This window comes from Dermochelys coriacea, chromosome 5, assembly GCF_009764565.3.
Source record: "Dermochelys coriacea isolate rDerCor1 chromosome 5, rDerCor1.pri.v4, whole genome shotgun sequence".
NCBI classification, from domain to species: domain Eukaryota; kingdom Metazoa; phylum Chordata; order Testudines; family Dermochelyidae; genus Dermochelys; species Dermochelys coriacea.
In genome coordinates this window covers 49,951,481-49,965,461 of record NC_050072.1, presented here as the reverse complement: position 1 = coordinate 49,965,461, position 13,981 = coordinate 49,951,481, and the positions used below count along the sequence as shown (strand labels likewise).

The 13,981-nt window shown below is 38.3% G+C and overlaps 1 protein-coding gene across 5 annotated transcripts; it reads right to left on the bottom strand.

Moving 5' to 3' along the window:
- Positions 1–394: 394 nt before the first annotated feature.
- Positions 395–13,921, bottom strand: ANKRA2 (ankyrin repeat family A member 2). Of its 5 annotated transcripts, none has more exons than XM_038401567.2 (9): positions 13,780–13,921; positions 10,478–10,874; positions 8,249–8,407; positions 6,533–6,598; positions 4,879–4,976; positions 4,088–4,213; positions 2,237–2,303; positions 2,040–2,120; positions 395–871 (listed from the first exon to the last, which is right to left on the bottom strand). In XM_038401567.2, exons 2-9 carry the CDS (start codon positions 10,764–10,766, stop codon positions 816–818), a joined length of 942 nt encoding a protein of 313 aa, XP_038257495.1. In that variant the 5' UTR covers positions 10,767–10,874; positions 13,780–13,921; the 3' UTR covers positions 395–815. The 5 variants fall into 5 exon arrangements, with proteins under 5 accessions (XP_038257495.1, XP_043371502.1, XP_038257498.1 ...); XM_043515567.1 differs by lacking the exon at positions 13,780–13,921 and adding an exon at positions 13,582–13,715 and having other exon boundaries at positions 10,478–10,880; XM_038401570.2 differs by lacking the exon at positions 13,780–13,921 and adding an exon at positions 13,582–13,715.
- Positions 13,922–13,981: the final 60 nt, after the last annotated feature.

Genomic DNA, 13,981 nt, shown 5'->3' with positions numbered 1-13,981 from the left:
TCTCAGCTGAGAATAGATGGGTTACAGTGCACTCTAGGCACTCTTCCCCCGCCCCAATGGCTGACATCCACTATGCCAGGCACTGTGAAGAGGGTGGTTTATGAGCCATGTGTGCTGGTCTAAGAATGCTAGGGATTCCCTCATGCCAGGGGAATCCCAGCTAAGGGGATGCTGTCTCTGGGCAACTTGATTGGCAGAAAAGAAGCAGAGCAGAGAATCTGCCCCAAAGGTTTTAAGGACCTAAATCAGAAACAAATTACTGAGCAGAATTGAGCCCATAATGCCTAATTGCTTCCCCAAAAGCCCCCACACAGTTTAATCTGACAAATACAGATACTGACAAAGTATTTTAATTCAACTGCATAAGAATTTGTAAACAATCACACACTGTGCATTTGTCCTATAAACAATAAAGAAACTTGTCTTCTGTGGTATACACCTAAAAACCTAAAACAAAGTGTATGTGGATACCATATCATTGACACAACCTAGTGGAATACTCTGTAGAAAGTAAACTACTGTACTTAATGTGAACATTTATACAGCTAAAATTATATTTTTATTCAAGGTTTTCATGCAGCACACTGATTACATTTTTTAAAATTTATATAATTTACAAAAGGATCAATTATCACAGATTTCTATGAACATCAGTGAAATACATAAAGAAAGTGTACTAAAAATCTTATTAAAACCAGCAAATATTTCCACTGAGGTAAAGTTAAATAAGTTAACACGCCTTTATCACTTATTGTGGGGCTAAAGCACAATCCAAATCTTCAGGCATGGAACAATTTTCTATTAACAGCAGGCCATTACTCCTTGATATTTTGAAGGAGCTGCAATAAATGAGCCTCAATAACCTGTTGAACTAAAGTGGAGAAACAACCTAGTTAATTACTGTTCAATGATTTCCAAATCACTCTGTGGTTGTATTTTACTGCCAGATGCTGACTTGTTTGTTTTGATTAGATGATTGTACAGGACATGAACTAATGCATTACAGGTTTGCATCACCTATGAAAATTAAAGCATCATATAATGCAAAACAATGAATACACTAACAGAGGGCCAGTATGTTGAGTGAGACTGGGGGAAGCCATGGTCTGTGGCCTGGTTTGCAAATGTAGATGGGATAGGTTAAAGTAGGGCACTGAAGAGGCCTCTTTTTGACTCTGTACAACCCAAGGAGTGAAAGTGGATAGCCAAACTTTCCAGCCTACCATGCAGGACCCTGGAAGAAATGCCCCCTCTCCCAGGGAATGTTTGTGGTTTTAGATGGAAAAAAATAAACAATTTCAAATAGTTCACAGAGGTAAGTCCAAGAATACTGTGGCTATTTAATGTACATGACAGCAGAGGCCTGGCCCAAGTGTCCAAAAACCCAAACAACCCTAACCCCCTCTCAGAGAAAGCTGGACCCAGGCTGAAAGTCTGCCTGGAGAGAAAGGGCAGCCTCAGCAGACAGGGCTCCTGTGTATCTCAACACACAGTTTAACACTGTTTTCCTATGACCAAACCCTTGGGGGTGGTAGTGTCACTGCATGCGCTCTCCTAGAATAAATCCCCCCTCTGGTATAGTTGTCTCCACATAGACAGAGGAGTTTATAAATTAGATACACTCCCAACTGTGCCTAAAGACATGACTCAAGAACAGTGATTTCTCTCACTATTAACCTGAGCTAATGAACTAGAGGTGAAAGACTCCTTACCTGTTACTAGTTCCTTGAACATTCCAGGTCTGTCCTCTAAATTACATATTGTAAGATGTATACAGCGCATGCTGCTAGAGCTAACATTTTAATGGATTTTGAAAGCACAAGTCAAGCAAATAAAAACGCGAGTTTATTCAATTAACATTTACATAATTAAGATGTTTAACTAGCCCATAATCAACTGGAAATAACAGCCTAACAGCAATCTAAAACCATTTTGGGACAGGGGCTTTTGTCTTCTTACATCCGTACAGCACGGTTACTGTAACCACATAAACAAACTGCAATAAATATAGTCAAACCTAAAGGGCTCTAAATACTCACCGCTCCGATGGCCTAAAGCCACAGCCAAATCCATGGAATTATAACCAGAATCTGTTTCAACAGTTGGATCAGCTCCATTTTCTATGTAAAATAGAAGGAAAAAACCTCTAAATTATGCAGTTAATTAGTTGTTCATCATTATCAATATTATTATTATTTTAGGTTTGATTTCTTAATGTTATCCTTAATGTGCTCACCTAAGAGAATTTTCACACATTTCACATGGTTTCCATGTACTGCATATAGAAGAGGTGTCCCTCCATTCTGCAAAAGAAGAAAAAAGACTTTATAGCTGAAGTTCATGTATCTAGTTCAAAAACTGAACAGACTGTATTTGTAATTCCCTCCTGATAATAAGTACACACTTGTGAGTCCTTCAGATAACAGTGGTCATAATGTGCAATGAAAAGGTCATCAGCTCTTCTCCAACTGTGATTTTCTGTGTCCCCCATCTTTTATGGGTCTATTTTTAGGCCACAATCCTGGAATTGGGTTGTGTCTGCAGACCCTTGTCCCTGTGAGGAGTCCTAGTGGAGTAAAAGGAGGTTTGCATGGGCAAATCTGTTCCTGTGGGTCAGACTGCAAAACCTGGTTTGTAGACTCTTCAAGACAGAAACTGGCCCAAAAATTGTTTGTGTTTCCATGAAGGCTGTGTTAAATTATAGCAGCTTCCAACAGCCCAAAGGGCAGGAATTAGCAGAGCAACTCCTACACAAGAGGTGATCATTCTAGGGCTGGTTATGCCAGTTCTATGCCCAGACTCTAGTGTGGCACAAATTAACCAAACTACATCTCAATTCTGGGTCACTGTTTTACTGCTATTGCTTAATACTGAGCACACTGTTGATGTGATATAAATAATAATTGGCAACAGACATTTTTATTGCATTAATATGAAAAATATTTAACTTGTACAAAATCTTCTGAAGCACTTATGTACAAAAATTCCAGCCACTTTAGAAAACTGTCTATAAATTCAGGTTTCAGAGTAGCAGCCGTGTTAGTCTGTATTCGCAAAAAGAAAAGGAGTATTTGTGGCACCTTAGAGACTAACAAATTCATTTGAGCATAAGCTTTCGTGAGCTACAGCTCACTTCATTGGATGCATTTGGTGGAAAATGCACCAAATGCATCCGATGAAGTAAGCTGTAGCTCACGAAAGCTTATGCTCAAATAAATTTGTTAGTCTCTAAGGTGCCACAAGTACTCCTTGTCTATAAATTCAAAATCTGAAAACTGAAACCTTTTCAAATGTGACTATTAACCTGAAATACATTCTCATCTCGTATTTATATTTTTTACTGCTGACATTGTTCTAAAGGAACCCTTATGGTGAAATGTAAATAATTCAACAGTAATATTCATCAAACCATAAAAATTAACTTGACATTTATGTTAAAAAAGGGAAAATTGAGTAAGTGAATATTTTTTTAACGTAGACCTTTTCTCTGCCATGTTATGATGCAGGCTTTTTTGCCCTGATGTTTCTGACAGTGCAGTTTAGTCAATGAATGACATCTCCTTTGAAATACAAAATTCACAAGAGTCAAAGGCCAGTTTCTGTCTTCTAAAAGCAATTACATTTTAAAGGTTACCTCAGCTTTTGCCCTCGTCCCAGAGATATTTTTTTCCTGGCTTCAAAGAGTAGCCCTCCCCCGTGCTGATAATATCATAGGTAATTCTCTGTAGTTTTCTGCATACGGAACTCTTCTATAGTAAGTCCTACTATAACAAAATTCTTCTGTGGCAGGGAACATCCCATAGTTTGGGGGAAAACAAACATTTCACCTCCCCAGAAGGTCCATAGGAAGTTCTGGGCTGCGAGGACAAACATTCAAGGTCCCCAGTTCACAGCCAACAAGTGAGCCCAGGAACAATCTCATCTAGCCCTCCTATTTCGGCACAATACATTAGTACACCATGTTCTAGGTTTTCCAAGCTTATATTTCTGAAGACTTAATATGGTTTTCAAATCCAAATTCTAGAGTTTGGAGCAAATTTCTGACCAATGCACACTAAGATAATGTACACTCCAGTGACAGACTTACCCAGTCATATTCATTTACATCAACTCCACAATCAAGCAGCATTTTGACAATATCTGTGTATCCCTTGCTACAGGCCAATGACAGTGCACTTTCTCGTCCTTTCCCCAAAATCTGAGCATCTGCACCCTGAAGGGAAAAAAAAAATTGTTAACAGTCCTATTTAAAAACCTTACTGTCACAGGTTGGAGGGTCCTTTAAGACAAGCTATGATCAGCCTTGCCCCTGATCTAGCTACAAAAGGGCAATTAGTGATCCCAGCTGGGTGTGCTAGAGTTAGAGTGACAGACCCCAGCTGCAGCTCTAGAGACTACAAAGGAAGCAGAACTCTACTGCAAACAGAAACCCAAAGGGGGGGGGGGGTAGTCCTAAAGAGACCCATAGGGAGTAAAGACAACTCTTGTGGGGGTGGCCCTGAGATAGGATTTGTAAGTAAAAGACTTCAGTAGCTGAATGGAGCAAGAGCTTTATTCAGATTTGTTTGGATTTTCATTTGGACCTTTCAGTTACCCAAAAGGGGATTTAAGCTGTATCTGACTTGACTGGAGAGCTGAGCCACAGAAGAGCTGGTGAGAGAAAGATACTTGCAGGAAATGCTGCAGCTCAGGATACCGGTGACATTATGCACTGATATAAATCAAAGCTCCAAAGGTGAGTATGCCCCCACCACACTTGCCTTTTATTTCCCCTTTGAGGGGCAATTAATGTTTTTAGTTTTAGAGATGTAGTAGCATCTGCAAACTTATCAATATAAAATGAACTAAGGATTTTGAGAAACTGTATCTTCTCCTTACATTCTGAAGCAGAAACTCTACCACTGCTATCTGCCCATGTGCTGCGGCCCACATCAGAGGGGTAAAACCTTCTTCATCTTTATGGTTGATTACATTTTCTGTTTAAAAGAAAAATACAGTTAAATGATCCGTTTTTTGCTGCTGTACTGCAAGTGTTGTTAGAGTAAAGTTTGTGTCAACGTTTCTGTTATGAACAGCTGTGTTTATAATTCTCCCATAAAGTCCGCTCTGGCCTGACATTTTACATACAAAATCTAACCCTGATAGTGACAGAAATATACTGACCTATGCTGAATGTGGAGTGGGGAGAGGGGGAAAGAAAACCTAGCTTCTGATAATTCACATTTTTACAAATAAAGCTACAATATTTTAGTATAAAAATAAAGGTCATTTGTCCATAATGTTGGCTATGTATATTCTTGGAGATAGCACAGCAGATGCCCCCAAAATAAACAAAGGTTCCATATTAATAGTTTTTAGGCAATCTAAAATGTGCTTTTCCAAGGTAGTGAGCCATTCTAGTCTCTCAAATAAATAAATAACATGTAAATCTAAGGGACTAGAATAAAGAACTGGCAAATTAATGTATTTGATTGGGGTTTTGTGCAGAAGGTTAAGTGTGTTCCCAGAAATGTGGTTTTTTTGTAGCTGGATGAGTTAATTTGTTCCTGATGGATGTTTGTTTTTTTTTCCCAATGCTGCAGAGTATATTTACATTGTTGTAAGATAAATTAGGTGTCAGGGTACCCAAAGCTCTTATACAGGTAACTTTTTTTAATCATTAGTCAAATCTAAATATATGCTCAAATTTTTAAAAATGAACTTGCTTTCTCTGGATTCCCAATCCTTTGCTTCCTACAAAGGCAAGGTAGTTTTACTTGCATGAATACCCACAGAAAACAAATTTGTATATTCAAGCTACCACCACCTTAGGCCAACAAACAGATTTCAGATGGTAATGACTTTCAGTGACTGCCTACAACAGCCAGATTTGTACCAGAGAAGTTTAATGTAAATGCTTGTATAGTCTGTTGAGCCAGCCAGTGAGTCTTCCATCTTCACACTAATATAATTACTTAAAATGAGTGTTTCACAATTTATTTTACAGAAAATAATATCCACTATAAAATTACAATAGTTTAACTGAGGGATACTACATAACTCAGATTTGGAATGATAAGCAGTGAAGAACTGGCTGAAACTTGGATATAATGCTGTATAGGTTAATGATGATAAAATTATGAGTATAAATACACTCACTCTAGTGGGAATTTGTTTCAAACTATAAATGCAGTAAAGAACACTACTGTTAAATCATCCCAGAACTCATCTCACTTGCACATTTTCTCTATATGCAGTCTATAGGGTTTTTCCCCCTGCTTCAGTACAGAAAGGATTTACATGTAATTCCCATTAACACTGTTACTCTGCACACCCAAACTGCAGATATGGGAGAATAGACAGCTTTAAAGGTACAGACAGATATCCATTCTTTATTAACATGGATTTTTTTATATCATGAGTTTATGGGGTTTGTGATAGATCTGTGGGGGATATTCTATGCAGCTCATGCATGTCGGGGGATATAATCCAATGTAACAAGTTAAAAATCCTCTTAAGAAAAGGGAAGGTTTAAAGCCCCTCAGACTCTCACCTTGTTCAATACGTGTGGCCAAATAAAGCATTTCCCCTTGAGCAGCCAGCTGGTGAACTGACAGAGCTGCAAAAAGAACACACAGATGTATTATCTGCACATAAGGCAAGGTCCTGCTCCAGCTGAAGCCAATGACAAAAGGAAGTGCTCATATTGATTTCAGCTTAACTGCTGAATCAGGTTTGCAGTCTTCTTAAAAGTGGTTCCATATGGTTTAATATTTTTCTGCCTATCCTATTAGAAGGGCAAAATATTTTCCATTGATGTTGAATTACAAACTCTGTCAAGATCTTCATGAGATGGCTTTTTGCTACCCGGCTTGTAATTTAATGTCTCTTTGCCATCAAGATTATATTGTCTTCAAGAACGTTTAAAGGAAAAAAAGATTAAAAATACCAAATCACTGATACACTGAGGACATGTTCTTTTCAGTTTCGAAACTATTAACCAATGTTTCCTCCAATGTTCCTTCCTTTCTGTTTAATTCTTAAGCTTCTCAGGTTTCTTTGTCAGCGCTGAATTTTTCAGAGACCTGCTGATAATGGTTAGACAAAGGGAATACTCTCACTTGTCTTAAAGCTGCAAGCACTTATCAAACTCTTTGTTCATTAGAATATCCAAAACACACTGTGATTGGGTCACCTAGTGTTCAGTATGAACCTAGTTGACTACTTGCTGAAGTCAATAGCATGATTCCCATTGAATGGAATAAGCACTGGATCAAGTCTTTTGTAAGCATACACAACATGACCTACTTTTCTACTGGGGAGGAAAATATTTCCATTAACTTCCCCCCCCCCCCCCCCAACACACAAAACTTGTGGATGGAATCAGTTATTACAGCGGAGTGCTTTAATAATATAAGAGCAAACATTTAAGGCCTTGATCCTGCAACATGCTTTGTACAGGCAGAGGGGTCTTCCTATGTCAAGCTCACTGTGGGTGTGGAGACTGAGGGTACAACCATTCTGTCTTGGGGAAAGGCCATAGTTATACATACTAACAGATAACATTTCATGGTGTTTGCCAGTGGTTATCCATTAAATAAATGTCCACTGTACTATTCCTATTCACTGTTAGTTTGATTTCTCAGAAACGATACCTTTTATTCAGAAAAGGGCATTGTACGGTCTATCTCTATATTCACTTGCCCAATAGGAAAGGGGAAATTTTGTCATTGAACTTGCTGAGTTTAAGAGGGATGTATGGTTAAGATTTCAAACTGTGGCCAGTTGTAGGGTGAAAACGCTACCGAATTATCAGTTTAAGAATTTTAAAAAATTAATTAATTTTACAACTTCCTCTGTCAGTCCATCTTCAGTCTCCTTAATAATGGGTACAGATAACATCCAGGACGTTGTTGGCACTTACCGATTAATTAAGTTCTACTTGCTGTACCTAAACTGATAACAGATTAAAAGGGTTTTAAAAAAAAAAATTTAAAGACTACAAAGAATTGGAAAGGTCATCTGTAAGGTCTCCAGCTCAAGATTTGGATACTTTTCTGGAAGATGTGCTTAGCTAAAGCGTAACTCATTGGCTTCAATACAGAGCGAATGGATGAAATTCTATGACCTGTGCTATGCAGGTGAGGCTAGATGATCTAATGGTCTCTTCTGGCCTTATTCTATGAAAGGTCCAAATGAAAAAGCCAAAACATCTGACAAGCAGTAACTAACTTAATTCACAACACTTACTATACCACAGAATACTTACAATTTACAAGGAGAGGTGTTGTGGAGACCTCATTTCCCCTATGTTTGTTAGTTAAAGTAGTTGACTGTTTTATGGGTGAAAAATGCTTAGTTGTTGATGGAGTGTAGACATGTCTTACTTGAATTCCAGGAGAAGGGGAAGTATGGATGTTGCATTCAGCTAAATTCAACAGGGAAAAGATAAATGGTTTTAGTGACTGTAAGAATGCTAAAAGGAAAGCTACAGATTCTAAATCAAACTAGGATATGCTGATGTTATAGAATATTGAAAACCTGAATTAAATAAGTGATGGAATGTATTTCTTTCTACTATTAATTACATGTACAGAATAATAAAGTGAAAGGGCCAAATTCATCCCTAAATCAATGATTCTCTAGGGATGAATATGGCCTACAATCATCCAAAGGCCATAATGCAAATTTTCAACCACCTGTCTACATGAATGGCTTCCTTGTTGGTACAGTTTCACAATTGCTTTAGCAAAACTACAACTGCATTGTGAACAATGTCTTATGACTATTGATCTAAGAAAATGGAGACCTCCCAAATTAATTGATGTCTTGCTGTTATAGTGTAAGGAAGCTAGAGTCCTAAAGGTCACTCTATGCCATGTTTTATCTGCACTTTGCACAGGCTTCTTTTCCTAGCTTTCCATTGGATGAGCATAGGAACAGTAGTTTAAAAATGTTGTTCTATATACATTCTACTTTGGATTCCAATTCTTAGGTGTGGCTATATTACTTCTGAGAACTTAAGATCAGAAGCCACAGAATTAAAAAAACAAAACAAATCAATACACTTTAAATGTCAGAAGCCATAACTAGGCTTAAGTTGCATTACTGGCTGAATTAATTTGGCATTTGTGAGCAATAATTAAATTATTTGAGGTTAATTAACATGTCCAGTAACTCTGGAGTCCTACAGTAAAGAACTACATGGTTACAAATCTGAGTGCAAATTCAAGAAAACTGATTTTTAAAAAAGTAGTTCAAGCAAAATTACATTTTACTTGTAGGTCAAATAGCTGCAGCTGTGGTTAAAGTTAAATGCCCTCACCTGGTGGCCAAACTGCAGCCAAGTATAAGAGAGGGGAAAAATGGAAACCCATAATGAGTCAAAGCTTGTATTCCTTATGGCAAATTGATTAGATTCAACACCGTAACAAGACTGATCACTGATGGTTTGATACAGTAAAAAAAAAAGTGAAAATTTAAGTTTAAAATCAGATATTTAAAAAGTAAGACATAAGCCTCAGTTCTGCAAGCTGTTCTGTGTGAGCAGCCCAATGCCTGCATAGAGCTCCCCTCAACTTCAATGGGACTGCACACACAGGTGTTAGGGTGTGCCCACATGGAACTGCTCACAGAATTGAACCCAGAAATACTAACTACTTTCAGGAATAGGTGAAAATGACTCAACAAGGCAATTATTGCAATGACTGCACATCTAGCAGCATTATACTGACAAAACAAGATCAATGATGTCAGTGCCATAAACTTATTTTATCAATATTAGGGGAAAGATAAAACTCTAAAGCTAACAACTGATCCTGCAATTCTTTCAGTGGGGTACTGTGTGGATACAAGAGTCTACCTGTGTGTAACACATTGCAGGGTTGGGGACTAAGCCAGCAAAAGACAATTATAGTCTCAATATGGCAGTATTTAATTTTTCCAAAAATACAGACATCTGCCTCCACATAGACTCATGGTCTAAGTACATTCATTTATGACTTTTCTTCAGTCCTGTTGCTTTTTAAAAAAAGTCTGAAAGACATGTATATGTATGTACTCTCATACAGGAAATTAGTTTTGAATTAAGCCATTTTTGAACTGGATGTGTAACAGAAATGTTAGGGAATAAATTATAGAAAATTGCTAATGATTAAAACATCAAGAGGTTAGGCAAGATAGTTTTACAAGTCAGCTTACATGCTCTGCAATGGAACTTGCCTCCTACACCCAAAATTTTCAAAGACTTTAATGGGAGTTTTGGGTGCATAAGGAATACAGAAATGGGCACTACTTATATTTCCCTATGCAATCTTTTGCAAATAGACAGTAGCATAATCATCCTGAACTTTGTTTTTTAGTTTTAAAACCACTCTAGAATGTTAGGAAACTATATGAATTGATCTATAATCTTGAGGACAAGAAGCAAAGAAAATATTGAAAAGTGAAGGGGGAAGGGGAAGATATTCCACACACAACTTGTACCATAAAGTTCAACCTTTAAATAAGACAGACGCCACTTCAAGGTCAGAGTTGACCTGGTCTTGAATATTTTTACTATCTTCTTCATTCAATGACTTCACAAACCGAGAACAGACATTCATATCAAATCTATTAGGCAAAATGAATTTCATTCCCATGGCGACACTCTGAGCTGGGCCTTCTTCTGTGGTGGAGTCAAGCTGATGCTCTACTTTAATGTCTGTCATGTGAGACAGACTATAGCTGCTGGTGCACTCTTCCACAATTATCTGTGCCCCAACGTCTAGATTTGTTGAAGATGCCATGATTTCAATCTCAACTATGTAAAATGTTGCTTCATGGTTTCCAGTTGGTAGTGGTTTACTAGCATAATTTCCAAACAGTCTTTGAAGAGATCTGGACTTCAGAATAACCTACAATTGAACACAAATATTCTTCAAGTTTGAATACAATGTCACAACTTCATAATGAAATAAAAATACATTACTACTACTTTTAAAGTTGCTGCAATTATGTTAATATGGATACAAACTTCAGACCAAATCACAATCTGTATTAGATTTTATTTAGCTTTTATGCAAACAAAATTCAAAATGAAGCAAACTATAATTGTACCTAAATAAGGATTTCAGGATTGGACCTTTTAATTACTAAGATTAGTCAGCTCAGTGCAAAGAAATAAAACATAACATTGTTGATAACAAGGGATTTTGCTTCTCTGACTATCATTAAGCTGTCCCCAGCTATTGCATGAAAAATGTGGTTTGAGGAAGCTCTGAAAATGTGTAGTCTGAAACAATTTATTACTATGCACCTGCCTGAAACACTCACCCTTTTAGTGGATACTCATCTTGTGAAGAAAGAATAGGTGCATTTTATGACTCACTGAGGGAGGTGGTTCACTTTTTCCCACATGGATATAAGTGACTCACTTAGAGAAAGAGAATCAAGACTGAGCACTAATGAGGTAGGAATCCTAGAATCAGCCACATCTCAGAAGTCTTAACCTGAACTCTGATGTTAATTTCTGTATTAAAGATATCTGGGGGAGGGGGGTGGAAGAGCTTGGTCTTTCTGACTCCTTACAGTGCATAAACTTTGCTCTTCAGCAGCTTGAGAAAAGCATCTCCTCCTAGGGCCATATCTTGTAGGCTTCATTAAGAGCTTTGCCTCAGTAAGAACTGTAGGATTTGGGCCCAAGGCTACATACAGAAGGAAGTATTTTTTTTTCTTTGATCAGAAAAGAAAACTGCTCAGGAAAACTGTACCGTTTCAGTATTTGGTTGTGGTTGGGGTTTTTTTTTTTTTTTTTTTCCTCCCATAGCATGACTGTGTGTCTCGGGTAGAAAAAAGAAAAGAGGTATTTGTGGTACCTTAGAGACTAACTAACAAATTTATTTGAGCATAAGCTTTCGTGAGCTACAGCTCACTTCAACTAATCCTGAGTGTAGCCTGCTGGTTTATAGTGAAACTGCAACATAATTATTGGGCCTGATTCTGATCCACTCATGGTGGTTTTACACCATTATAACTCAACTGACTTACAAAAATATAAATCAAAAATGATTTTTTCTGATATCAGGACCAGACACAATACTGTTAAACAAAGCTTCTAGATTTCAATAAGCATAATTCACTGGGAGCCATGTGAGTTAAGTGACTTCACATCTCACAGGACTGTATCCTAAATCAAAGCCTAATTTGCCATAGACAGGATCCAGTTAGCAAGAAACAGTTGTTGTCCTTTATCGTACTATATGTCACCTTGCAAAATCACCTAAGCCATAGTAACTCTGTTAAGATCTTGAAACAAGCGGCCATCCATTTCACTGTACCTAGGAAAACCTTTTCCAGCTAATTTTGCTCTAAAAGAAGTGTGTGAATTATAATACATTCAGAACTAATTCAAATCTCTAACTTGTGTAGACAAAATCCAGACTATTATTAAACCAGAATAGAGTTCAGGATTCAAGATGTCATTTTTTTATAAAAAAATAAAATAAACTTCAAGTACTGGATCCTATAAGGAGGAAGAATGGTTTATGGGTTAGGGCATAGGACTTGCAGTTGGAGATCTAAATTCTATTCCCAGTTCTGTGTTATCTTGGGGAAGTCACTAATGTAAGTCTTCCTGGGCCCGTGTAAAATAAGGATATTTCCCTAACCTGCAGACATATTACAAGGCCTAATTTGTTAATGTTTATGAGCTACTCAAAAACTGTCACAATCAGCACTAAAAATGCCTATATGTAAATTAAATTGTGCAGAAATACTGTTTAGTTCCTCCAAATTCAGAGTCGTCTTTGTTCTCTCTGAAAGACTGAATTACAGATGAGGTAGGAAGGAAAAGAAAGAAAACAAGGTGAAAAAAAGATTGTAAACATAAGCACAGGCATCCTAAAATGGCAAGAATTTTTAATAATGTTTTATTTTTATTGTATTTAGAATAAATAAAGCACCCCCCCCACCCTGAACTCCCTACAATTATCTAAAATTATAAAAACAAAACTCAATTATGTCAGCTCATCCTTTGCACTAGGCAATTAAATATTAGTATCCTCACTGGACAGTACTTTAGTTGCTACCTCTCTTCAAAGGTCAAGTGAAACAAGCGCTGAAAGATAGCAAATCCAAGCTATTTCAGATGGGGGCAGAAAGGCAGTCCAGAGTCCTGGGATCCTTATTATTTTAAGGTGGAGTTGGCATCAGTGCCTCCAATGATTACTGCAACAGCAGCAGTGTATTGTAGAGGCAGGCTAGATTATGACACTCTCACTCTCTAAACCAACACCTTAAAACCTACCTGGATGTTCAGAGCCTGAGTATAGGAATCATCTGATCTCTATAAAGAATCCTGCCTACTAAGCAAGCAAACAACCACTTTCTACCCCAGTTCCAGCTTCCCACTCAGTGTAAGCAGTGACCTCCTGCAAACCACACTGCAAGACTCCTTAGGCTTGAAGTGACAAGGACACTAGCTAACTGCAGCGTGATCAGCATCTAGAACACAAGTTCTACTCGTTGGGCCACCGCTTCTAAAGCAGCTGTTAATCTAGCAAGAGCCCCACGTTACAAATGCTGGTTGCACTGCACTTAGTTTCTGGATACAGCGACTGTTACCTTATTAAGGCAGCGCCGCTGGCAGAGACTCACCCAACACTGCCTGAGCCGAACCCTAGGCCCGCTACCGCCCGCTCGCAGCCACTTTAATACTCGGCCGCGAGCCTGGTGTCCCCGTTACTCGCACAGCGAAGAAGGGGGCGGGGAGGGAGCTCTAGGCGCGAGCCGCGGCAGGTCTCTGGCGTCGGCCTTTCTCACCTGCGTATTAGGTGAGGTATTATTACCGACGTTGTTGTTGTTGTTGTCTCAGTAACGTCACTTCCTCTCTGTTTACAGGCTCCGGAACAATGAAGTTTCTCCCAACCACACGGGGCGCGCGGGTCCCGGAAGGGCGTTCCCATTCACGTTACCAATAACGCTCGGTGCGATTGGACACGGATGGTGCCCTTTTCTCATTGGG